This window comes from Parambassis ranga, chromosome 1 (genome assembly GCF_900634625.1).
Source record: "Parambassis ranga chromosome 1, fParRan2.1, whole genome shotgun sequence".
NCBI lineage: Eukaryota > Metazoa > Chordata > Actinopteri > Ambassidae > Parambassis > Parambassis ranga.
The window spans coordinates 880,691-906,127 of NC_041022.1; the positions used below are offsets into that span (position 1 = coordinate 880,691).

General features: G+C 41.7%; 1 protein-coding gene and 1 long non-coding RNA gene across 2 annotated transcripts; one reads left to right on the forward strand and one right to left on the reverse strand.

Moving 5' to 3' along the window:
- The first annotated feature begins 1,379 nt into the window (after positions 1-1,379).
- On the forward strand, positions 1,380-11,994 carry LOC114444965 (neuronal acetylcholine receptor subunit beta-2-like). Its single transcript, XM_028419916.1, has 8 exons — positions 1,380-1,425; positions 3,744-3,889; positions 8,874-8,918; positions 9,001-9,110; positions 9,469-9,995; positions 10,074-10,564; positions 11,628-11,773; positions 11,979-11,994. Exons 1-8 carry the CDS (start codon positions 1,380-1,382, stop codon positions 11,992-11,994), a joined length of 1,527 nt encoding a protein of 508 aa, XP_028275717.1.
- A 1,500-nt stretch (positions 11,995-13,494) lies between these two features.
- LOC114443767 (uncharacterized) lies at positions 13,495-17,916 on the reverse strand. Its single transcript, XR_003671468.1, has 3 exons — positions 17,798-17,916; positions 13,763-13,950; positions 13,495-13,627 (listed from the first exon to the last, which is right to left on the reverse strand). It is a non-coding gene; the product is annotated as an uncharacterized LOC114443767 (long non-coding RNA).
- Between the last annotated feature and the right edge of the window lie 7,521 nt (positions 17,917-25,437).

A 25,437-nucleotide genomic window follows, 5' to 3' on the forward strand; every position in this document is an offset into this window, starting at 1 on the left:
TTGTAATTTCCTTCTTAATTTAATCTTTTAAAATGTTTTTATTCTGTGATTTCATCTTATGTAAAGCCTGCCTTGTGTATGAATGGTGCTGTATAAATAAGGCTTGCCCTGCCTTGGAAGACCAAAATCCCCATTTCCAGACACCCTGAAACATCCTCACAGCATTATACTGCCACCACTGTGTTTGACTGTGGGAATTCATCTTCTGTGGATTATAAACCTTTCCTCTCTTTCTCCAAATGAAAGCAACAACTCTGTGACCACATAACTATAGTTTCATCTGAACAAATGACACATCCAGGCTGTGTGATCTGTCTCCAGGTCGTCCCTGGCATACTTCCGTTTCTTTTCTTGGTCTGTAACCTGACAGTCCATTCCATGTTCTGTATCATCAGACATGTCTGCGAATGCTCTCATTCAGGCCATGTTATGTCAAAGAGTTTAAATCGAGGCAACTCACTACTTTTCAGTAGAGAAGGTGAAACGTCTTCAAGAAAAAATCCATGAGTCCACTGTCATCAGACACGCTCTCTCTAGTTTTCTTTCAGAGTTTACTAGTTTTTCTTTGAGTTTGTGTCCAGTAGACTGTCAAAGCACCAGTGACCTTATAAGCTGAAACGCAGGCTGTCCACATAGACTGGCAGCAGAACATCAGCCCAGGCGGTGACGCGAAGCTTCACTCCGGTCCGGTTAACGCACGCACACCTCCTCCTCTTCCTCTCCTCCTCCTCCTCCTCCTTTTTTCGCTGCTTCTCCTTTTGGCTTCTCTTGGAAAGACGGAGTTTCATGGAAGAAAAAAAAGCGGTCCCCGGCCTCTTCATGGACTTTAACTGCAAGCTGTAGCCCTGAGGAGCCAGCGTGGTCTTCAGGAAGCCTGCCGGCTACGCCACCACCACCAGTTCCGTCAGAAGAAAGCAAACTTAATGCAGGTGAGCGGCGCTCCTTCAACTCACAGAGACACACGTTTAATTCGGATCTTTGCTCCACAACAACAACAACAACAACAACCTGGCGCTCATCTGGACTGTTGGATTCGGATCGAAAGAGGTTGAAATTGCGAAGCTGCTGATGGTGTGGAGCTGAGGCGGCGACGCACAACTGGCAGCAACTACTGTGGGACAATAAGGAAAAAACGAATGACCATGCTGTGACAATTAGCCTCCATAATTTCCACAGATTACATGGTTATTGTGTTAGTTTATGTGTTTGCGCTGCGTAAAAACAGACACAGAGGGGAAGGGAAGAAAGTAGGCTCAGTCTGTCTGTGTGGAATAAGCTGCTTATTGTATATTTATTAACATTTCAAACGTTTCTTTTCTCTGTTTGGAGGAAAATACCCACAAGAAAGAAGCAAGTTTGCGCGGAGCAGCAGAAAGGAGATGACTACCAACACTTTCCTCCTGCTCTCCATCCTCTCTCTCACAAGTGAGTTATTCTATAATATGTCTCAAATGATTTGATGCATATTTGAAATATATTGCCTGTTGAAATGTTCTGAAGACTCGATAATAACTCGAAGATTCATCGAATTAGTCTGAATGAAAACAACAGACGCTGTCCGTGGTGCTGAAACACGCATTTCTTTACAGCATGCAAAATTCTATAGGAAAAAAAATGAAGTTATGAACGAACATCTCTCTCTCTCACACACACACACACCTCATACACAGTAGCAGTGGCCTGTCAGAACATAATATCCTCCACATCCTAAGTAAGTTGATTTAATTTTTTCTCTCTCGTTTAAAGATCATTTACCTGATGGATGGCGACAGTGTGTAGCAGACATGGACTCACATTAATGAGCACTATTTCAAATGATTCATTGCTGGCAGAAGTTTATTAAACCTTGTAAAAACGAAATATATGTATTTTGGCATGATTGGCTTACATTAATCAATTATCTATTACAACTCCAGGCCTATTAGTTCTATTATAACTTTTAAAAACAATGAGTGAGCCGATATTTCACTCATTCAGAAGATAATAGAACCTTACATTTCACTTTATATCTATTATCTGTCAAATACAACAGACGTCTTGTGATTTAAGGGTCTAACAGTGATCACAGTGTGAGTTTATTACGTTCTTTTGTGTGATCAAGCCCATTAAAAAAAACACAACAATTTGTCCAACAAGGATTGAAAATAACCTTAAATATCCAATCATTTCTGTGTATTTATGAATTTACTCAAAGTTCTCAATAAGGGCAGGACCTTGATGAGCCATGAGAGAATTCTGCTTCGTATGTGTATTGTTTCTGTAAAGAGCTGTTATGGTGTTTAAATGATGCTTCCTAGAAAGCTATAGTGGTAATTATCTTATATAACCTGCCTCATCTGACTCAGAGAATCCATGTGTGTCACAAGAAAAGGAAGATGTGATTTTTTTTTTCCCCTGAATTTCTCAGTCAAAAGTGACCGCATCGTCAATCTTTACAACAAACCCCACCTCTGTGCACTGTTCATAACTCGTAAGTAAAAGCAGATGGGTTCTTTGAATAATTTACAGAAGGCTATTTTTTTATATACCTAACCCCCAAGAAAGCACCATCTCCCGTCTTTTAGGTAAAACACTTGAACTGAACATCTCACCATCCTACAAGTAGAGCTTCCTTTTAGTAACCTGACCTCCATTCTGGTTCTGTGTCATGGATGGCTGAGGTTCAGCTATATGCAAAACCAATTTGGCCTTAACTAACAAACTAAGCAAATAAATTAATAAATAAAACCCTTACACTGGTCAGGTGTAGCAGGCAACACAGCCAAACATTATTCTGCAGCATCCATCAAGGCAAAAACAGCCTGGATTCAAGGCTTTGAATTATTTAAGGGATGTAATACACCTACAAGGCGCACACCTCTCAACATGGTGTTTTCCCACCATGTTTTGAGTATTTGTGTTTCCCTGAAGGCCTGAAAGTTTGACTAGGCATTGTAGTAAGTGATGATGCGTTGCACCATTCCTCCACTCCCAGTGTCCAAGTTTGAAATTAAACTGTTGTGAAGCTCAATCGCAGTAACTTTATGCTACATAATCCTATAATGCTGTGCCTCACATGTCGTATTCGTACACTTCAACTCAGGCCATCAAGCTTCAATCTTACTGCTTGAAGGAAAACCATTCATCTTCTGAAGATATACAACACTAAATTTATTCCTAATAGATCCACTTGCCTCTCTTTAGCTGAAACCACTGACATTCACTCCGACGCAGAAACAGCAGGGTGCTGCTGAAGAAAGAACATCCCTGCTCAGTCAGCCTTCATGTAATCTTACAAAAACAGACAGTTCATGTGGCACCAACAGGGGAGCCGTCCTGATATTAAACATTTTGCACTCTCTTTCTTTGACAATGTAGACATAATGGCAGTGAAGTGAAGAGCCAAGAGAGTGGGTCAAAAGCATTTTGCTTCTGACTTATTCATATGATCACTTTTACATAACTGATAATTTAGGGCTGAAGAAGCACAAAGCTTCAGGGATCGTCTCACAGGGATGGATGACTGCTTTTGTTCTTTTGTTTTAAAACCCTGCAGTAAAGTGTCAAGAGTGCAAGGCAGACACCCAAACACATGAATGCCCTTTAATTTTTACATGCATGGGATTCAGTGACATTTCTGTGTTTGGGTGTGTTTCCTGGTGTCTTTGACTTGGTCCAACCTCAGCCTTTGACCAACCTCCCTCAAACTCTATCAAACAAACAAAGATTATTCCATAGTTAAAGTTTATGTGTTTCGTGTGTAGGCAGCAGGGCAGAGAATGCAGAGGAGCGGCTGGTGAACTACCTGCTGGGTCCGGAGCGCTACAACAAACTGATCAGACCGGCTGTCAATAAGAGCCAACAGGTCACCATCTCCATACAGGTGTCCCTGTCTCAGCTCATCAGTGTGGTGAGTGTATTCATAAACTCTGCATTCATTTCATGCATCAAAGTCTTTTACAGACAGCCGTGATTGTTTTTGTAGCTGAGTTGAATTGATGTTGTCATATCTCTGCCGCAGGATCACAATGCAAAGACTAGCTGTCTCATAACGCATGCAGTTTTGCATGAGTGTGTTGTTGAGAGATAGAAGCATGTATCCAGCCATGACAACAAGTGTGTGCTTGTGACAGCTTGACGGGTTGTAATGTTTAATAGTATCCTTCTCAGTTGAGCTGTAACTTTGGGTGCAGTGATTTGTTGTTGTTTTGGTGGTAAAAAGTTCTGTAATGAAAAAAAAACAAGTTTTACAGTAATCTGGGTATGATTCCTTGAAAGAGACACTGTTATTGTAGCTCACACCAAGCTTTTATAATTATGTGGCAGCTTTGTTCAGCAGCACCAACGGATTTGCTTCAGTAACTTTGTGTCCCCTTAACTAGCCTCATACATATTGTAATTGCACTAAATAAATATTACATTATAATGTGATGATCAGAACTTTATAAAAATGCATCGTTGCACCATAGTTTAAAAGATTGCATGTTAGATGAACTACAACTTTAAATCACCTGTAGGCAGTGGTGGAGGAAGTACTGAAGCTTAGTACTTAAGTACAATTACCCAGCAAAATCTATACTTAAGTAAAAGTAGAAGTGCTGCATCAACAATCCTACTTAAGTAGTCAATGGTAAGATTAGCTGCAGAGGACAGGAGGCCAGAGAAAATCTAGTCTACTGCTGTGCTGCTGCAAAATGTAGAGGAGTAAAAGTCCAAAGTATACTCTATTTTTTTTTTAGGCTGAACATATTTATGTCTCTTATCCGTCTAGACAGGTCACTTACACGTCCTATCACAGCTTCCACTCTGAACCAGGTCAACAATTTAGAAAATGGGTGTTTTTATATGTGTTTAAGAAATAATCCTTTGGATCAGGGGTGGGCAATTATTTTTTTGCGAGGGCCTCATAGACTTCCATTAGAAAAGCAAAGGGCCACAAAAACATACAAAAACATCTGAAGCTGAAGGTTTTTATTTCACTATATGAAGTCAACACTGACCTCATATATCAGCCTGTTCTTGTTTTGTAAAATGACATTTTCTGGTAAAATAAAGGTTAAAATAAATAATGTGATATAACCACATAAATACATTAACAGCATAAATACTATAATCAGATATATGGAACTACTAAAGGCAACTAACTGATTAATAAAACAGCTTTTGATGTTATTATTCATATGTGACTATATGTGACTATGTGACTATTTTTATCATTTACGACAACTAGCCAAAGTCAAGCCATTTTTATCAAGACATCACTTTGAGATTTTAATCCATGCTTTTATCTCATGTAGACTTGACTACTGTAATGCACTTTATGTTGGGCTCAGCCAGACGCTGCTGTCTCGTCTGCAATTAATTCAAAACGCTGCAGCCCGTCTTTTAACAGGTACCAAAAAATTTGAGCACATCACTCCGGTTTTAGCTTCCATTCATTGGCTCCCAGTGCATTTTAGGATTGATTTTAAAATTCTTTTATTTGTTTTTAAATGTCTTAATGGCCTCGCCCCACAGTATCTGTCTGACCTGCTTCAGCCATACACTCCCTCACGCTCTCTTAGGTCGGCAGATCAGTCTCTTTTAATAGTCCCACAAACAAAGAGGAAATCTAGAGGGGATCGTGCTTTCGCAGTCACTGCCCCCAAACTATGGAACAATCTGCCCCTGCACATTAGGCAGGCTGACTCTCTTGTAGCTTTTAAATCCTCTTTGAAAACATACCTTTTCTCTTTGGCTTTTAACTCAGTCTGAGATGTTGACTTTTACTGTTTTATGTTTTTACTATGTTTTTATTGTTCTTTTTATCTTCATGTGCTTTATATGCTTTTGTATTTGTGGACAGCACTTTGGCCAACTTGGTTGATTTTAAAGTGCTCTATAAATAAAGTTGAGTTGAGTTGAGTATTGTCATATGACGTAGTTTATCTCAACCGCAACCGCGTTTCCCCTTAAATCACCTATAATGTTTGCTGCGTTACCAGCTCTGTCTGAGCTGAGTTAGGGTGCGATGTTCCATTATCAAGAATGTTGGTCGTCTTCTCTGTGAACATATCCGCGCTTATGTGTGTACGTGTGTGTGAACGCGGACGGGAGGGAGAGAGAGAGTTGCGCGGAGTTGAATGAATGGAAAGATAGCGATATTATAAAGTCGCATTGGCGGAAAAAAGGCTCAGAATCACTGTGTGGCGGAGGGTGTTGATGATGTGAACTGGTCTGTGTGTTTACTGCTCACTCCTGTGTCCTCTGTGTGTGTCCAGGTCCACTGAGTGTTGCTGGTTGTATGTTGAAAAACACTCCCGCACAGTGCAGAGCAGCACAGATGATGTAAAGATATTTTTACAGAAGAAAACCATTAGAGTTAAAACTAATTTTAAAAACAATCCCAAAGCTCTGAAAGTTGGACAAGGTCTGAGCTTTTTAAGAGCAGATGACGATGTCGGCTGCAGCACCGCGGAAACATCTGAATGCGCCGTGGCGTTTCTTCTCGCTTTACCGTACATTTCAGCATAGTCGCGCAGCATTTTTAAAGTGTACACAGCGCGACCGTGTCTCTCCAAAGAGTAGATGGGATGAAGCAGTACAGCAGCATGGAAGAGACAAGGAGGGTTGGAAAGACGTTACCGGTAATGCCGTGCTGACAGCTGACTTTTGATGCCTTCTTTTTTTTTCTATTGTGTGTAGGAGTCCGCGGGCCGCATTGAAGACGCAAGCGGGCCGGATGTGGCCCGCGGGCCGTACTTTGCCCAGGTCTGCTTTGGATTATCCGTGTTTTTGAAATATTGAATAAAGTGTGTTATTCAGTGTTTGACATGATCATTGAGGTCACGTTAAGGTCTTCTCATCATAACAGCGGCTTCTAAATATGATTTGATGTGTATTTTTTCCTATGCCACACATACATAAATATATATAGTCATTTCATCTGACTCAGCCAAAATACCAGCAAAGACTGCACATACAGACAGATGACCTTTCTCTGAACTTTTTCTGAGGAGCAGTTTAATGTGGTATCACTGACCGGTGCAATCTTGACAGAGCCAGAGTGCACCTAACTCCCAGTTAATCCAACTACAACTCCAAGATTTTCAAGTTTAAAAGTCAGTAGGCTATATGTCTTTTAATAAAAACCCAATGCATCCTCTGCTCCTATTGGCAGTATTCCTCAGTATTAGGCAAATATAAACAATCTATCATTTTTCGTCTTTCAGCGTGCCATCATTTCTTTAACAAAATTGAAGCCAAAAAGAAAAAAAAGGAAAAAAACCTGTGGGCAATTCAACTCAGTCCAAGTCCAAATCATCACCCCTCCACCGCTTTGCTTAACAGTGCATAAGAGATGTTTCTGCAGAAATGCTGTGTTCGGTTTTCACCAGACATGGTGGTGGGGGTGGGCATCAAAGCATAACTCAACGTTGGTCTCATCTGTCCATAGGACATTGTTCCACAAGCTTGTTTTTTTCTACAGATACAGTTTTGTGAACCTCAGTTGTGCTGTTTAGACAGAAGAGTCTTTCTCCTGTAACCCCTCCAAACAAACCAAACTTGTTCAGTCTTCTTCTAATTGTGCTGTCAAGCACATTAACATTGAACATGCTCAGTGAGGCCCGAAGCCTCTGAGATGTAGCTGCTGGGTTTTTTTTTGTATTTCTCTGAACATTGTACAGTCTGACCTTGGGGTGAATTTGCTGGGAGGATTGACATGATTGTCTTGAATGCTTTCCACTTGTGAAGAATCTTTCTCACTGTAGAACGTTGAACTTGGTTTTCTAGCATTTTCCAGATCGATGTGCAGCAACCATTTTTTATGTCTTTCCCTCTCTGCATTGTGTGAACACACACCTGAATGCTACAGAGCAGCAAACTGCCAACACTTTTAAAGAGGTCTGCACACCTGCTGATGATCAATTTATTAAGGACCGATGATCAGCAGCACCTGCTGCAGCTCATTTAAATCACATGGAAGCAGTAATGGCTACTTAGACCCCGTTTCCAAATACACGGGTATTTTGAAAAACGAAGACCTTTCCCTTCGTTTGTGCCTTTAATTTACACATAAACTGGGTTTTCGCCTCTGAAAACGAATCTTTCTAAAAACTCCGGCAAAAGAGGAGATTTTGGAAAACGCTGTTCGCGTTCAATGTGAAATCTGCGCGTCAGTTCGTTCAACCTTTTTTTGTGTAGTACGGCTGCCAGAGCAGCTGTAGTCTAGTAATGGGAGCAATCTGGGTAGCGTTTGCATTTCTGCTGGTGTCAGCACTTTTCACGATGTTATTTTGGAAAATGGAGGGACAAAAATATTTGACCTTATTTTTGCTAAATAAATGACACGCCAAAAAAAAATGTTGTTGTCCAATGGAAGTTCCATTTGCCTAACACTAAGACCCACTAGGATCAAATTATTTTTTACTATGTTTACACACACACACACACACACACACACACACACACACACACACACACACACAAATTTGAAAACAAATCCTGGATGTAGGCACTTTGAGGGCCAAATAACTGCAGGCCTGCCAACACAGCTCTGGTTGATACTAGAGGACATATGATATTTCCCCTTTCCTCTATAACACTAGCCTCCTTTCCTCCATCTCTACATTCAGAACCTTGTAGTCAGTCTGTCCACTGAATTTTCCAAGTCCCCTATATCTCCAAGAGAGCAAACATGCTCATTGCCATTAACTGTAAGCTCTACCTTTGTGACATTTAAGAAGGCAATTCAAAATTATATGTTTACATCCATTCCCTGAAGGAGCGCTTTGATATTTGGATCTGGCCTTTAAAAGGGGTTTTTTTTTTTTTTTAAAAAAGCCACCACCAGTAAATAAACCTCAAATATAAGTGAAAGTGGTGTATTTAAGTGTACGGATGTTTTCTTGCAGAATGAGAGAGAGCAGATAATGACAACCAACCTGTGGCTCTTTCAGGTAATCTCTCTTCTCTTATCCAGTGCATTGACGGTACTCTGTATGTTCAGTGTTAGACTTTCTGACTCTACTCTTTCTGCAGGAGTGGAACGACTACAGGCTGAGATGGGACCCAGAGAAATATGAAGGCATCAAGAAACTGCGAATACCATCCAAACACATTTGGCTTCCTGATATCGTGCTTTACAACAAGTGAGTGTGTGCAGAGGAGCCATCTGCATATCAGTGTGTTATTTAGATGATTGAAAGTATTTTGAATGAAGAAAAAAATACTGGTTTGGATTTAATGGATTACAGTGTGTCAGTGTACAGTATTAAGATGTTTTTCAACATAACACAACATAAAAAAGCTGCTGCTAAAAATAAGCATTTCTCTATGATGTTTTTGTAATTAACAATTTCTGCATTCCCTCTTTTAATTATTTAAGGCATTAGTAAAACATCTGGGTTAATTATCACTTCAGCTAACTACTGCGGAGAATACAATCACTGAGTATAGAACATGCTTTTCTCTCTTTCTGCTTCCTTCCCTGTTTCATCATCTCCACAGTGCTGATGGGGTCTACGAGGTTTCCTTCTATTGCAACGCTGTGGTCTCCAACACAGGGGACATTTTCTGGCTCCCCCCAGCAATCTACAAGTCAGCCTGCGCCATCGAGGTGCAGAACTTCCCCTTCGACCAGCAGAACTGCACTCTCAAGTTCCGCTCTTGGACCTACGACCACACAGAAGTTGACCTCATCCTCACCAGTGACTTTGCCAGCCGCGATGACTTCACGCCAAGCGGAGAGTGGGACATTGTCTCACTTCCCGCGCGCAAAAACGAGGACCCCAATGATATCACCTACCTCGACATCACCTATGACTTTGTCATCAAGAGGAAGCCTCTGTTTTATACCATCAATCTGATCATCCCGTGCGTGCTCATCACGTCTCTGGCTATCTTGGTGTTCTACCTGCCGTCAGACTGCGGGGAGAAGATGACGCTGTGTATCTCAGTGCTGCTGGCACTCACTGTGTTCCTGCTGCTAATTTCAAAGATAGTGCCACCCACCTCGCTTGCTGTGCCACTCATAGGTTAGTCATCATTATAGTTAAGCTATGTGTGCATCCTGTTTTGTTGTGCGTAACTTAACATCTGCATCTCTCTTCAAGGTAAATACTTGATGTTCACTATGGTTCTGGTCACGTTCTCCATTGTAAGCACCGTCTGTGTGCTCAATGTGCACCATCGCTCCCCGTCCACCCACTACATGCCTGACTGGGTCAAAAGGCTCTTCTTAGTCCGCCTCCCCACCTTCCTTCTCATGAGGCGTCCAGGTTCTTCCAATGTCCGGGATAAACTCCGCAGAAAGTACGCCAGCCGGACTGCCTTTGGTAAAAACAGCTCCCAGAGCAGCACTGACAAGAGGCAGTACTCCAATATCAGACTCGGCGGGATCCGAACAGACTCAGACTCTTTCTATGTGAATGAGGACTTACAGCACAAGTACTGCTGGAAGGTGGGCGACATCCCGGATGGGGGTGGTGGGTTTTCAGACTTCAGAAGGCCTTTGCCTCTTCAGTGGGATGCAGATCTGGAAGAGGCGGTGGATGGAGTGAGATACATCGCTGAACACATGAAGACAGAAGATGATGATGAAGGGGTAAGGAGATAAAGCTGTGGTTAAAAAACAGATAAGTGATGATGAGCAGGAGGAGATAGGATCAAAAATTGAAAGGAATTGAAGACAGAATGTAATATTGGAGAGACAGAAGGAGGGAAAAAGACCTACAAAATCAGATTATTGAGATGGATGATGTCAGAGATGCAACAATGAGGAATGCAGAGATTATCAGGGCAAGATGAGATATGGAACAAGCCATGTCTTATAAAGCATTCAGGGTTTAATTTTCTGTGACACTATTCTAAATCTGTCAGTCTGCTTTATTCTTAAAATATGAGATGTCCTCAAAAACCCCGAACACACATACTTACTGATACACACTAAACACTGATTGTTTTTGGCCACTTTGTGGTGGGGTGGTGGGGGGTGGATGGGTGGGCAGTGGATATTTATCTAACCACTGCACCACCTGCAAATGCAATGATTTTAGTAAGGATGGCGTGGATGGACCATGTTCAATTACTGAATTCCAGCCAAGTATTTTTGTCTGCTGAACTTAAGCAGTGACTGAAAGCGACAGAAAACACCAGGCAAGGAGGGAATATATGGACAGCATGGCCTGCCATCATAATTCTTAATTAACTGCCTTAACTGCAGACGGACAACGAGGCTAGTATCAACAAAAGACATCAAAGTCAGTGTGCAGTGGAATATGTACGCTGGTGAACGACTTATCGGTTTTGCTATAAAAGTTGAAAATCTGAGGTGTGTTCAGCAAATCAACTGGCTGTGAAGGGAAGTGATTCCAGACCCATTTTGTGAATAGTGAATGGGTATGGCAGGCCAGGCTATTATATGGACAAATGCAGGAACAAGAAAAAGTGTGAAAGAAAGTGGACTGCTATTTTCTTGGTGATGGAAAACTAACAATCAAGAACCAAAAAAAGAATCTAACAGAACAACAATCTAACAAGGTAGAAAAGGTAAACGATGTGAAGGGTGGATTGGCTGACAATCCGCTCCTTCCCACGCACACCTTGGAACTTCGATTTGACATGCCTTATCATCCTGTAACAGCCTTAACCTGTCGCTTCGGTTCCAGATCATAGAGGACTGGAAGTACGTAGCCATGGTGATAGACCGTCTGTTTCTATGGATCTTCATCTTGGTGTGTGTAGTGGGAACTCTGGGACTCTTCATGCAGCCGCTGTTCCAAAGCTATAACACGCCTACTGCTGATGACACAGAGTGAGTCACACACACACATTAAAATGCACAGCAATGCACACTTTTAGCTTGGCAGGGACTGTCAAACACATGTTCCACCAAGAGCAGTGGTGGAAAGGAAAGACATAAAGAACACAACCAAGTATTTAGAGACCCGAGAGCTACTACCTTGCCCTGATGCTAACAATCTGGATATATTAACTGTCTTGTGTTTTTCTTTCCATAGATATGGAGATTTCTAGGAATTCTGTGACACTTAACATAAGCTGAAACTTTGAGAAGCTGCATCTTGACTCGCTGTGATCTGCTGGTTGGAATGGAAACATAAGCAGCCTCATCAATGCAGGCAGATCCTCATGTTTGCAGCAGTGGACTTCTGATGCAGACTGAATCTCGGCCATCGCTTAATGCACGACTTCTGTTTTTTTTGCCCCATCCACAAACCTCAAAGCTCCACCCTTTATCGAAGGCATGACAATCTTTAATACTCTTGTTGCCCATTTGAAATTTAAGCAACCTCCGACAAAATGGTAATAACAGTGCCTGTGCACCATTTTTGATGAAATACACAAACTTTTGTTTTTTCAGGGGAAAAGGAGCAAAAAACTGTAATTTTGTGGATTTCATTTTGAACTGACTGCTGGGGCCCCTTACAGACTGTGCATTGGAGCTCCAATGACTTTCTGCTTTCCTCTGCAGCATTGTTGATGATATAATTATATGAACAGTTATACCAATGCCTCATGGCGGTGCAGTATCATAATTCCTCCTCTTTCTACAAATCTCAAATCAAGCTTTATTGTAACAAAGTGAGGACATTTGGTCCCAAACGCATTCTCCCTTTATAAAAATATTCATGCACCACCTCTTCTTCTCTGTCTGTTCTGCTTCAGAGCTTCGTGCTTCATTTCCACCATCCACCTCTCTCTAGCAGTGTTGTACCCGCTCTTTAATTCTGAAGAATGTGTATTCTGTTCTTCACTGTGTTTGTCTCACTTGCTTGGTTATTCTCTCCTTGTCTCTGTTTTATGTGCCAAATCACATCACACAAAAGTAAAAAAGACTTGACAGAAAGGATGTGAAGACGGATGGAAGACTTGAAAATATAGATGAAAGATAAAATAGCCGCGGCAGCCTTGCGTACACACATTTTAAGGATTTGAAAGGAAAATATGGCGTCCACCTAATTTCCTCCCCTCACGTTTATAACTGCCTTAAACTGATGTTAAATGTTCTGACCGAAGATTAAATAGGACAAAACTGTAGCCTCACCATGTGTCATATTGATAATACCCTGACACTGACTGTATTCTCGTACAATATGTTGAATAAAAATCTATGTGTTTGACCACTGTTGTATGACTGGTTTGGTTTCAGGGTCCTGCTGTGCCTGCTGGCTGGGCCATCATTCTTGTTAGTAATAACACCCAAACTTTTTTTTTTTGTCTTACAACAAGACAAAATGGACAGCAGCCATCAGATCTGTAAAAAAGTGGACTTTGCATGGTGGATCTTATTGATTTTCACCTACTGCTCCAGAGATCATCGGCATCGTCGTTGTCGCCGTCATCATCATCGTCATCATCATTGTCATCATCGTCATCATCATCATGATCATCATCAATGTCATCATCGTCACGTCATCATCGTCATCATCATCATCGTCATCGGCATCATCATCATCGTCATTGTCATTGTCATCGTCATCGTCATCGTCACGTCATCATCATCACGTCATCATCGTCACGTCATCATCGTCATCATTGTCATCATCGCCATCATCATCATTGTCATCATCATCGTCATCATCATCATCATAGTACCTGCTATGGTGTGACCCTTTTCCAGTCCACCTGCAGCCCCTCTGTTTGCATCCTAGAAAAAGGAAGACATTACCTTGACACAGACCTCATGGATCTGTCTTTTTGGGGAGTCAGCGATGTTGTTCACATGGTTCTTTTATCTCTGGTTGGAGGTGGTGAACCTATCCATGTTCACAAAATCACTCACAATTGTCCCTTGACATGTTGTGTGGTGAATCAGCTTCTCATCAGCAGTTTGCAGTCATTTGCAGTGTGTTGTTAACTACTCGTGAGAGATGCCCAGTCTGTGCCAGTAAGGTTGTCCTGTTAGATCATATCTTGGATCTTGTCAGTGGTCTCCTGTGTAGTGACAGGGAGCAGCCTTCCAGGATGAGGCTGTAAGAAAGGAGCATCTTTCATTAGTGCTCAAGTTTGTTTAGAAACAATAAATAAGAGCTGGTTAACTTATCTTTAAATACTTTAGACAGAACTTTCTACACATCTGTACAGACCATTTCAGAGGAAAACAAGTGATCTGGGGTTGCACATCAACCAGAAGCAGCTATAAACTTTTCTACGTTCAGCAATTGTCACCTGGTGGTGCAGTGGATAGCACTGTGGACTCACACCAAGAAAGTTTCATGTTGGAATCTGGCTGGGGCCTCACTGTTTGGAGTTTTATTCCTTTGTTGGGTATTCAAGTTTCCTCCTACATGCTTCTACATACAGATGTGGGGACATATTGGCCATAGATGTGAGTGGAAGTGTGAATGTTTGCCTCCCTCTATGTTAGTTCTGCATTGGACTGGCAGCCTGTCCAGAGTGTAACCCTGGGTTAAGAAAATGGATGGATAATTTTCATACAATTGAATTAATATACTTTCAAAATTCCTTTAAGTCTATATATCTTTGAATGTTCACACAATTTGTTCTCACATTCACAAATATGAATTTACTTATTTACTTCCCTGCAGGCTTTAAAAGATGTCAGCACAACCCCGAGCTATAAAAAAACATGTCCTAACATCATTTTACACGAATCTTTTAGACACTTCATGTCATATGCAAGTTTTTACATCACAGAGGAGTATTCAGCTGTCTGTCCGGGAGTCTCACTGAGCTGAACACTGACAGCTGGAGTTCAGCACTTGAGGGTAAATGTAGTAGAACCACTCTCACAGTATGAGAGTGGAGGCGAGAAAGAGCAAGCATTTTATTGCTGTATGGTTGGCAAACCTGACACTCTGCGAACACTAAAGCTGAGTCCTGACAGTGTGGGATAAAAGAAGGTGTTCAGTGCTCAAAAAAGGGGCAGACAAGGTTGGTAGAGAGGGCTCTAAGTATTTTTATACTTTTCAAAATTTGGCATGATGACACTAATGTGTCATTTGTGACGTGTTTTATCTGGATGAACGTGTTCGTCATGTTTTGATCAAACGCCATGATAAGACAGGACTCGTGTGTGTTTTGTGTGTGTTTGAAGTCTTGTGAATATGTGTGTTAGTATAGTTCAGCCTAAGAAATGCACATTCAGACAGCATGCATGCAAATACACACACACACGTCCTTACAATAGATGCACTTGAGTTAAAACCCTTCTGTTCTCGTCAGTGGATCTAAAAGGTTAAATCCACATGCAGGGTCACTTCCTCCTAATGGACACTCTGCTTGTTGTGTGCCAGTGTGCTCCTCCTTCCTCTCTTTCTGTCTAACAAAACAGGAAAGATGATTGACAGCATTAATGTGCTCTTGTTTCACTGTGTGTGTGTGTTCACGTGCCCAAAACTCTGCCAACAAAAAAGGTGATATCAGGTGAAAATGACACCACCCTCTAACTGTCAGCAGCCTCTGAAGACAGAGCACACTGTTACTTTTAATGTATGATTGCATGAATGAACAGAACACACACACACAACAGACTATGATAAGATTTAACAGGTCCAAATCCTTTAACTCAGCAAAAGTGAGGCACTGATTCCTGAGGTCAGCACATCAGCAAAAATACTACGAGCCTTGGCTGTGGTGGACAGTTATCGACGAAACACATATTTACTGCCCACGCTGGTTTGTATAAAGTCCTGTGTGTGTGAGTGTGTGTGTGTAATATCAATAACGGTGCATGAAGGTGATGTGTGGTGGCGGGTCTGGGGGACAGACAGATGAGGACAGAGCAGGCTGTTGTCCTACTGTAGCATTAGATTGTGTGCTGTAATGTCGCCCTGCTTTGTGCATGGTTAATTTAGAATTTACTAAACCCCAAACATCTTGACTTTGCATAGCTTTTAATCCTGGAATACAAAAAGATTTTCTTGTTGTTTTTATGTAGCTGATTAAAATATGTGTTATTATAACTGTCATCAATAATAAGACACACTAGCATCAGTTTTCTATATTATATAATATACTGTCCTGATTTGTTAATGTGCATCTCTAAACTCTCTGAGTTAATCTGACAAAAAGCTAGCTTGCTATTTGCTCAGGCACTGAGCTAAGCTATCTGGTAGCTAATCATAATAAGCAAAATCTGAATGGATGATTACCTGAACTTGTGTATTAGATTATGCCTAATCAATGTCTGGCTATTGTTGATTTGTAATTTCTAATCTAACCTTAACATTGTAGCCTTAAAATGATCAGTAGGATTGACTGGATCTTAGCACAAACTGTATTTAATTGCAGATGAAGTGACGTCGTCACTCATAGCTTTCTCCAACCAACGCTATTTTGGCAGCATCCCAGTCCACTTAAACGGGCAGCAGTGGCTTTAGGGCGGCAGTGGCTCAGTGGTAGTAACTGGAAGGTTGGTGGTTCGATCCCAACTCCTCCTTGGGCAAGGCACTTTACCCACAAGCAATTTCCCTTTTGGGATTATTAAAGTATTTAAAAAAAAAGAAACTCAGATGGAGTGAAGTGCGAGTGGAGCTGAGGAAGGTGCAAAAGCAGGAAGCTCTGCCCTGCCTTCCATTTTAACTTGGGAGTCTGTGGGGATTGACTCACTTTTGGGGACCGCCCCCTAGAGGCTGTGGGGTGAACTGTAGTTTTCAACACAGCTTAATTTCTAAAATCCAGAGTTTGCCGCTTGGATCTTACTCATGCACACTTGGAGTGTGAGCCCATTTGCAGTAACCTCTAACAATGGTGGAGCATTTTGTAGGCCACTTAAAAAGTTCCAGCAACATTTAAAAATAGAATATGAGTAAAAAAAAGTGTTACATTTTTAATAAGAAAACACAAAGCACTCAGTAAGTCATGAAGCGATTCATGAAGTTTGTCATGAAGTTTGTATAGATCATGGGGGATTCTGAGGTAGCAGGCAGCTTCTTCACTGTTTCACTTTCTGGACGGGATGACATTTGCATCCAGACTTGATATTTAGTGGACTCTTGGCGTCCCTGCAGTGTTTCTTGTGCTGCTGCATGACACACGAGCCCGCCCCCACGCAAAGCGTTCTATTTATCAAATGTCTCTTTGGGTTTCCAAAAACAGGCGCAGGCAGCAGCTCCACTTCAGCTAAACATTTAATTGTGATTATTACATAACCTGCAATGTTGTATCTGTAATTTGAAAGACATGAATTGAATTATCCCTTCTCTTCCTGCTACGGCTCTGATTTCTGAATGGCGCCAGTGTTTCTAACAGAACAGCATTTTTCCAGGACAGTGCTTTTTAACTGTACTCTTTCCATCTCCTCTCCACCATCCAGCCTTCAGCCTCCCCTCATCCCATCTCAGCTTGCAGTGCTGGCCTCAGCCGACCCACAGAAGAGTAAATCTAAGTCCATTTTTCAGACCAGCAGCATGCACTGTGCCGCTCAGGCCTTTTGTCCGTTTGTTAAAGGACAGTAAATGTGGTTGCTAAGTGCATTTAACGGTCATAGCTGTCAGTTAACATGCAGGATGCTGCAGTACGATTTCACCAGAATTCTTCAGGTTTGATATGTTATTGAGAAAAGATGGAAAAACTGAGATACCAGAGGGGATCATCAATCGATACTGGCAGCTGATATAGACTTTAAATAGCCAATGGGCAGCATGTTTACATTTAACAAGCTAGTTTTCTCGGAAACATGAGGTCAAGGAATATATTTTCATGTCTGTGAGGAAATCAAGAAGCTACAGACATGGTTAGCTTAGGGAATGACCGGTTTTCTTCTGGACTTCATACAGTCTCATTTGTGCCTTGTTATGACCCTGGCTCAGGGAGTAGCAACATGACAAAATTGGAAAAAACAAACAGGACTTACATCCATCCACCCACCTATCCACGGGGTTGCTGTCTCCTGCAGAGTCTGCTGGCTGTGAGAGAGGCCGGTGGAGGTGGGGCTTTCTTAAGAAGCCTCATCAGGCAACCTGTGTAACTGATCAGAAAAGGCTCCTTGTTAGTCCAGTTACCTTAAAGAAAGAAATGGAACAGGCAGTTATGGACACCCCTGTGGATGTGGCAGCTTGGTCATGTTACATATTTTCTTCTGCTCAGAGATTTGTGGGTAAGAACAGCCAGAAAAGCACATAGCCGTGCATATTACGCAACAGTTAGAACATCAGGACATTCTAATTCTTTTTCTGGCATACTGCGTAGTTTATATAAAAGTAATAAAATCTTGTTTTTGACTAGTGTAGCAGCTGTTTATATTGACTTTAGTAAGTACCTTTGCCTGATCCTCCAACAGACCCAGATTTGCCCAGATTTATTTACCAGTATTAATAGAGGTCTGCATCATGGTGGAAATTCTGGCTCCATGTGTTGCTGAAGTTTCCTAAGGTTGCTCTCCTAAATAAGCCACAGCCATCCACAGGGCTTGTTCTGCTCTGTCTCCCCGAACAAGCGCCTGAAGGCGGAAACACCACCGCTCCTTTACACACACTCCGCCAAACCTGGACACATGCCAGACTCTATCTTTGTGGCCTTCTTTCTCTTTACTCCTGTCTCTTCCTCTTCCATTTATCAACTCCCTCATTCCTTCTCTTCCTCACCCTCCTCTGTATCCTTCCTCTCTTCCTCTCTTTCTTTCTCTCTCTCTCGCCCTCTCTTTCTATTTCTGCTCTTAGCCTCCCCCTTCCCCTTTTTTCATTCTTTTGTAAATTGCGTGTGGAGAAATAGGAACTAAAAATACACCAGTGATAAACCCAATTATCTGTCCTTTTTCACGCTACACGCCCAAATAGCTAAGAACATGGGACAAGCTGTGTGCCAGATACCAGCCTTCGATGTGAATTCCTGTGTGTTTGTTTGTGTGTGTTTGCACCTGTGTGTTGAGTTTCCAGCGACAGTTGCTGCGGAACTACAAATCACACTAAAGAAAGGGTTGATACGATTAGAATGCAAAATGCTGGACCAGACAAAAGCTGTTAGGGTGTGGACTAGTTGAGAGAGAAGCATTCAGAATAAAGTGGTGCCAGTGCTGCAGTAGACCTTTCCCAGATGACCCTGCAATATAATACTCTCTGAGTTTTCACTGTGTATTTGTGGCTCCTGTAGATATCGCCTGCAAAGCATGATGGCTTAAGTCAGCTTGTCCCACTGGATAACTCCCTTCCAGCAGCACACAATTTTTGATCGCCCCGTGTGTCAGCATGTGTGTGTGTGTACACATGCTTGTCTGACTGGAGATGACCAAAAAGGACAGTATAGCAGAGGAGCTGCACTTTCATGATGAAAAATAGATGCCTAATTCTTTTGTTCCCTAAAAATCTGAATATTTAATTTGTATATTCAGCACTGATTCACTGTACTTGAAAGCCAAGTTTTAGTTCTGGCCCTTCAGTTTTTTTTGGATACCCGAAAACGTCTCCTGTGTTGACAGTACATTTGGGCTGCAATTATGCTTCTGTTTCCCCCCTTACCACAAGGATGAATAAAAGATTTCCAGCTCTGCAGACAGTAATGAGTGTGATGCTCTTAGACAGCACTTATGATGTACTAACAGAGGTTTGAGCTTGTTTAAGTATTCTTCTTGCCTGTGGCTTGAGTACGTGTAAGTGTCAGATACTCTTTCCCTCGCAATCACAAGCTGTAACGCTCAAACTGTTGCCAAACTGGTGAGCTGACACACTTATTTCAGATTTGTACCCATCAGTTTACAATCTATGACGTGCTAACAGAGACCTGCGCAGCTCAGTGATTTGCATGAGTGTGTGTGTGTGCATGCAGACTGTCACAAGAGGAAAACAACTTTTAGTTTTCAACTTCTCATCTAGGTGTTATATATAATTTGGGTGTCCCCAATTGGATTCAGAGCCACCTCCGTCAGCAGGAGCTAACCCATTTTTTTTGACCACATGTATCAGACCATATGACATTTTACCGGCCTGGAGGGAATCTGTTTTGCTAAAACAGCACAAAATCATAGGAGCATGAATGTGTGTGTGTTCTATGTTCCCTGCTCCTGACGTAAATCATCCTCTTATGTAGGTCTGCTGGAGTCAGGTGTGTGCAAAGCTGCACAACAGTAGCTACACTTGCCTTGCTGTATAGAGCTATATAGTTCTATGTGGGCAGAGTCAATTAAATTATTGCTTTCTATCATCATACAAATGAACAGATGTGTGTGTGTGTGTGTGTGTGCATTAAGCTGATAATCCTTTATTGGAGGAAAAAAAAAGATTGCTTCACTTGGCACACCGCATGCCAGTTGATGAAGACACAAGCCCTTGTTTTGATATGTATAAATAAATATCTGAGTAACCTGGGAAAATAAGGGAGTGAACAGAGGAGCCAACATTAGGACATAAAGTTTTCCTGTAACAATGACCAGAAAAATCACAACAATAACATTAATTCAATATCTTAAATTTTCACATTCACTCTCTTCTCTAATGTTGCTGAAGCTGCTTATAACAAAGAGGAGATACAAAATAATGTCAAGTCCAATGCCATGATCAGCTGCTGTATAAAGCTATGCGAGCAGTTTAATTAAAAGTATTCAAATATTTCACACATTCTGTTTAATAGAGTGGAGAGCTTTCAGCATATTTTCAAACACACTAGGTTCATTCAGGAAACTTAAGTAAAAAGGTCAAAATTATGAGCCACCATAATACCGTGGTAGAATAGAATAGAATAGAATAGAATAGAATAGAATAGAATAGAATAGACTTTATTAATCCCTTTGGGAAGGTCCCTCTGGGAAATTTGGGCTCTGCCAAAAGCAGGGTTGTAAAGTTTGATGGATCGGGGGACAAAGGAGTCTCTGAGTCTGTTGGTCCTGCTCTTGGGGAGGAGCAGCCTGTGACTGTTCAGGCTCCTCTGAGCGCTGATGACAGTGTGCAGAAGATGACTGGCATCGTCCACGATAGTCAGGAGTTTTCTTAGTGTTCTCCTCTCTGCCACTGTCACCAGTAATGGTAATGCTAGCTATAGTATTCAAACACAGCCTGGAGTCACCCGGTGACCACAGATCAGTCAGGTTTAAGTCAGAGCCTGTTGTCATGTTGGAAGAGAAAACCGCACCACAGACCCAGATTAGCTGCTAAGTTTCATGATTCCTGAAGCATCACCACAGCATTATACTGCCACACTTTGTTTCACGCACCTCTTCTTTCTTTTTCTAAATGAAGGCGCTGTGGTTGGTTTCATCTGACCAGATGACACACTTTCAGTAGGTCTAATCTTTCTCCAGGTTGTCCCCAGATGTTGTTTGTGGTGGTATGTGCATTAAAAGCCTGGGTGTTCTAATTCAATAGGATAAAAGTCTAAAAGAAGTGGTAAAGGTCCTTGGAGGAATTTAGCATATAATCAGTTTTGTTTTTAACCAACTGCTTTTGCATTAAAACGTATAGACACAAGGGAGACATCTTCAATTCATTTGACAGCAAATACTCATAATACAAGGAAACCCTACAAAGTGACAGCTATCATTGTGACACACTTATTGTTTAATGCTTTTTGAAGTTCTTGTAGTCTGTTCTAAGTTCTTCCTTAGGGGTGCACTTATTATTAATCTGACAGAATGATTTTTGAGATTCTCCTGAAACAATTCTATTTATTCTACTTGCGTCGTTGTGAGTATTTGCATGTGTTTTCTTGAGTTGCAGTGCATTTAGCTTTAACCTGGTTTATCTGAAGAATATCTGGGTGCAGCCATCCTTTAGGGGAACGGACTGACTTCGTGGAAACAGCAGCACTGAACCCTTCCATGTCCACATTGCATCCCTGACCTCCTTACTCCACCAGACTGTAAGTTCCCCACCATATAAGGAAGACATGGTATCCACCTCCTCCTTCTTCTTGGAAGCCTCTAGAAGCTTCTGATCCCATCCGCTCCATTAATCCCACCCAAGTAAGACGATCATGCCAGAGAGAGTAAAAAAAATAAAAGGAAAAAAAAAGGAGGCCATCCAGATTTCATTACTTGGGCTTGAAAATAAAAGCACTTTTCTCAGGGTCATGGGATGTGGCGCAGATATGTGGACGTGAATAATTCAGCATGGTCTAAAAGTTCTAGCGAGGGAGATAGATATTTTTATGTGTTGCATTTCATTGGAGGAAGAAAGATGGCACCAGTGTACGTTGTATGAATGAGAGCAGGTGCAGAGGGGAAAAAGCCTGCTCCAGGTATGTGAGGTGAATGGAGAAGGGTGGCAGACAGCCATGAAGTGGACCAAGAAAGTCAAGTTAAACAAAACTAGAGAGGCCAGAGAATATGGCTGTTTTAAAATAATAACAGAAATAAGATAAATGGAGAGAGGACACTGAGGAGAGACAAGAGGATGACACTAATGGCATTTGGACTTGGTGCATCCAGCTTTTACTCAGAACATGAATTAAACATGGGCCTGGGCAGAGCACTGGGACAAGCTATGGTGCATCACGCTAAACAACCCTGGCAGAAACATCGATTCTCACCTAGTTCCTCCTCTAAACTGCTTCACTAATAAGGCTGGCGAAGACAAGCGTGTCATGACGCCACACTGTGAGCTCAGCACTTGTCGACACCAGCAACAGCAAAAGCACATTATCCCCGTTGTGCTTATTCTGTTTTTTCTTCATCTGTCCTTTTTATGCAGCGCTTGTCTGCAGGGATTAGACTCCTTCCTATTGCTGAATGAAAAGGAAGAGAAGAAGACATGCATAATGTTGTGATGGTTTTGCTGAGGAGATGCTGACTGTTGTGACAACTCTGCGACAGGAAATACACTCTGTTGTGAAGGCTGATTCTGTTTGTCCTGGGTGATAGGGCCTCAGGGTGAAGGGGGAGGATCCTGACAATAATGCGTGTGTACATGTGTGTGTGTATGTATACACATACACACACACACACACCTATTCTGCTATCAGAGATTATTTATATCCAGTGTGCCACATCTGGTAGAGTTTAACCAGAGGCAGAACACCAAAAGCTCAGCTGTCTCAGTATTGGAACTTAAATATGATTTGGTAAGTCAGTCTTTAGTCAAATATAACATTAAAACTCTGTAAATACAATAAGTGTGAGACACAGGAGTCTTTGGAAACTGTACCTTCAGATGTCGACCACCTTCTGTACCCAGAATTCATTGCTGTGCCTTTAGCATAATGCTATAAACAAACAAAATATAAGAAGTAATTGTTAAGATAAGATAATCCTTTATTAGTCCCCCCACAAGGGAAATTAACCCACAAATACTAAGTCCAATTACATTATTCAATACTCACAGATTAACCCTTTAAAGCTTGTTGCTTGTGGATTCATTGCTCATATATTCTTGGTTTGGGTTACATGCTGCAGCTAAATTGCCTATACACTATTTCAATTAAGAACTGAAGTAATTCAGTAAAAGGATGAAAGGCCTGTTTTCATAGTAAAAATACAATCTATCTATCTATCTATCTATCTATCTATCTATCTATCTATCTATCTATCTATCTATCTATCTATCTATCTATCTATCTATCTATCTATCTATCTATCTATCTATCTATCTATCTATCTCACCCTGTTGTGTGTGTGTGTGTGTGTGTGTGTGTGTGTGTGTGTCCCTCCTTTGTCTTTTCTTAGTGCTTTTGTGTCGCCTCGGTTCAGCTCAGCTCAGCTAAGCGTTCCCTCCTTAATCGCTTTGTTTAATGACGTCAAACCAAGCGTGTAAAATCACGCGCTAAAATTAAACTTGATCAGCAATCTGGAAGCTGGTAAACAGGCACCCGGGGAGCTTAAAACGCCAGCTGCGCGTTTCACTGAGGCAGGTACGGAGGAGCTGAACTTTCCTCCTCAGCACACCCAGCGCGGCGCTGCAGTTCAGCGGCTGGAAAAAGGCACCACAGCAGGCTAAACGGTTAACATCCAATCAGATGTAGCGACGCCAGAACGGTCTGAAGTAATACAGTAAATGTGTTTTAAGTCATCGTGACACAGACACGTGCTGGATCAAAGTTGTCTCTGTCATCAGAACACTGTGCAAAACTACTAGGGTTGAGTTCAGCACCACAGACAGCGCTCACTAAACGCACCGGCACTGTCCGCGGTGCTGAAACCAGCAAAGCATTGCTCACTGCCTGCTCCATCACTTCAACGTGAAACTTTCCAAATGTGCTTCAAGCTCCACCAGCTGCTCCAACACGATTTTAGGTGTCTTTTCTGAGCCACTCTGGCTCTGAGAAATGGAACCTAAGCGAGGAGTGAATTTTCCATAAAGACCATAAAGATCCTCTTTCTTCCATTTATCACATCTCTCTGTCAGACTCAGTGACCAAATCGCGCCGGATTTCCCTCCCTCAGAGTCCGTATGGATGCGCCAGAGGGGAGCTTTGCGCTCATAGGGGAGGGACGAACCAAGTTCGGATCATATCAGGAAGGAGCTCACCGGCAGAGCTAGACAGACGGCACCAGGGGAGAGACGCACGTTCTCATGCCATCTCACATCATTATATTTTTCCTCTCATCGATTAATCAGAGTTCTTTCTGGAAAAAAAAGTGATCAGGATCCCCAAACGACACGGGGGGAGAGATGCTGCCTGTGCCGAGATGGACTTTGCTGCTTCTTCTCGTAGGTTTGAAGGCGCACGGTAAGATTTATATGCCATATCTGATAGCTCTCATAAACACATGAGGATTTTGGATCATGTGGTTTAGAATAGCAGGCGCGACTGTGCGCGTCTGTGCGCAAGCTTGCACATTTACCACATTTTAGTAAGTTTCTCTTAATCTTGTGCATGTTAGAAGTCAGAAACGGGGCTGTGGAGTTTCTGTGTCGTGCATAAAAGCCGAAGACGTGCTTCTGCCTAGAAAGTCATTTATCATTAGTCTTATAACTTTTTTATTAAATTTTAAAAGATACGACAACGACAAACCTCAGAAACACCGAAAAAACAAATGGACGCAAACATCAATTTAGCCTAAAAGTTGACACGAACTAGGCCAACAAAATGACATGCAGCATAAGAATCTGGGAAAAAGGCAAATGAATTCTGATGAATGCAAATTTTGTTTTGAGGCATTAGTTGAGTTGATGAAACCAAAACAGATTAAAATGTGTTTACAGGAGCTGTTTTTCCGTTTGCAGCTTTGGTGAAGGAGTTAGTGGGTTAAAGGAGGACTGTGCCAACACTGGTTATTCAGACAGAGGGCAGATAAGAGGCTGGGGTATCTGCAGGCATTTTTGAATAATGTGTGTCTTTGAAACAATCTGATAACCTCATTTAGTTTTGCCCCAGTTATGGTAAGAATAAATCATTACGCTACATCTTTGTCTCATTTTCAAGTTGCATTTTTAGGGGTTTATTATAGGATGAGTAGCAATGTTTTATTTAAAATTAGGTAATTGGCAGGAAGGAATGAACCCACCCATTAAAGTAAGGGTTAGGAAATGTATATAGTTTTAGAACAGCAAAACTTGCTTTGAGGAAAATGATTAAAATATGTGACATGAGATGGAAGGATTGATAGAATGAAACAAAATAAAAACATGA

Excerpts from the sequence above, each read along its gene's own strand:
- LOC114444965 (XM_028419916.1), top strand. The coding sequence starts at position 1,380 with ATGACTACCAACACTTTCCTCCTGCTCTCCATCCTCTCTCTCACAA. Across the intron at positions 9,996-10,073 it reads GCTTGCTGTGCCACTCATAG|GTAAATACTTGATGTTCACT; the intron begins GTTAGTCATCAT and ends TCTCTCTTCAAG. Across the intron at positions 10,565-11,627 it reads CAGAAGATGATGATGAAGGG|ATCATAGAGGACTGGAAGTA; the intron begins GTAAGGAGATAA and ends CTTCGGTTCCAG.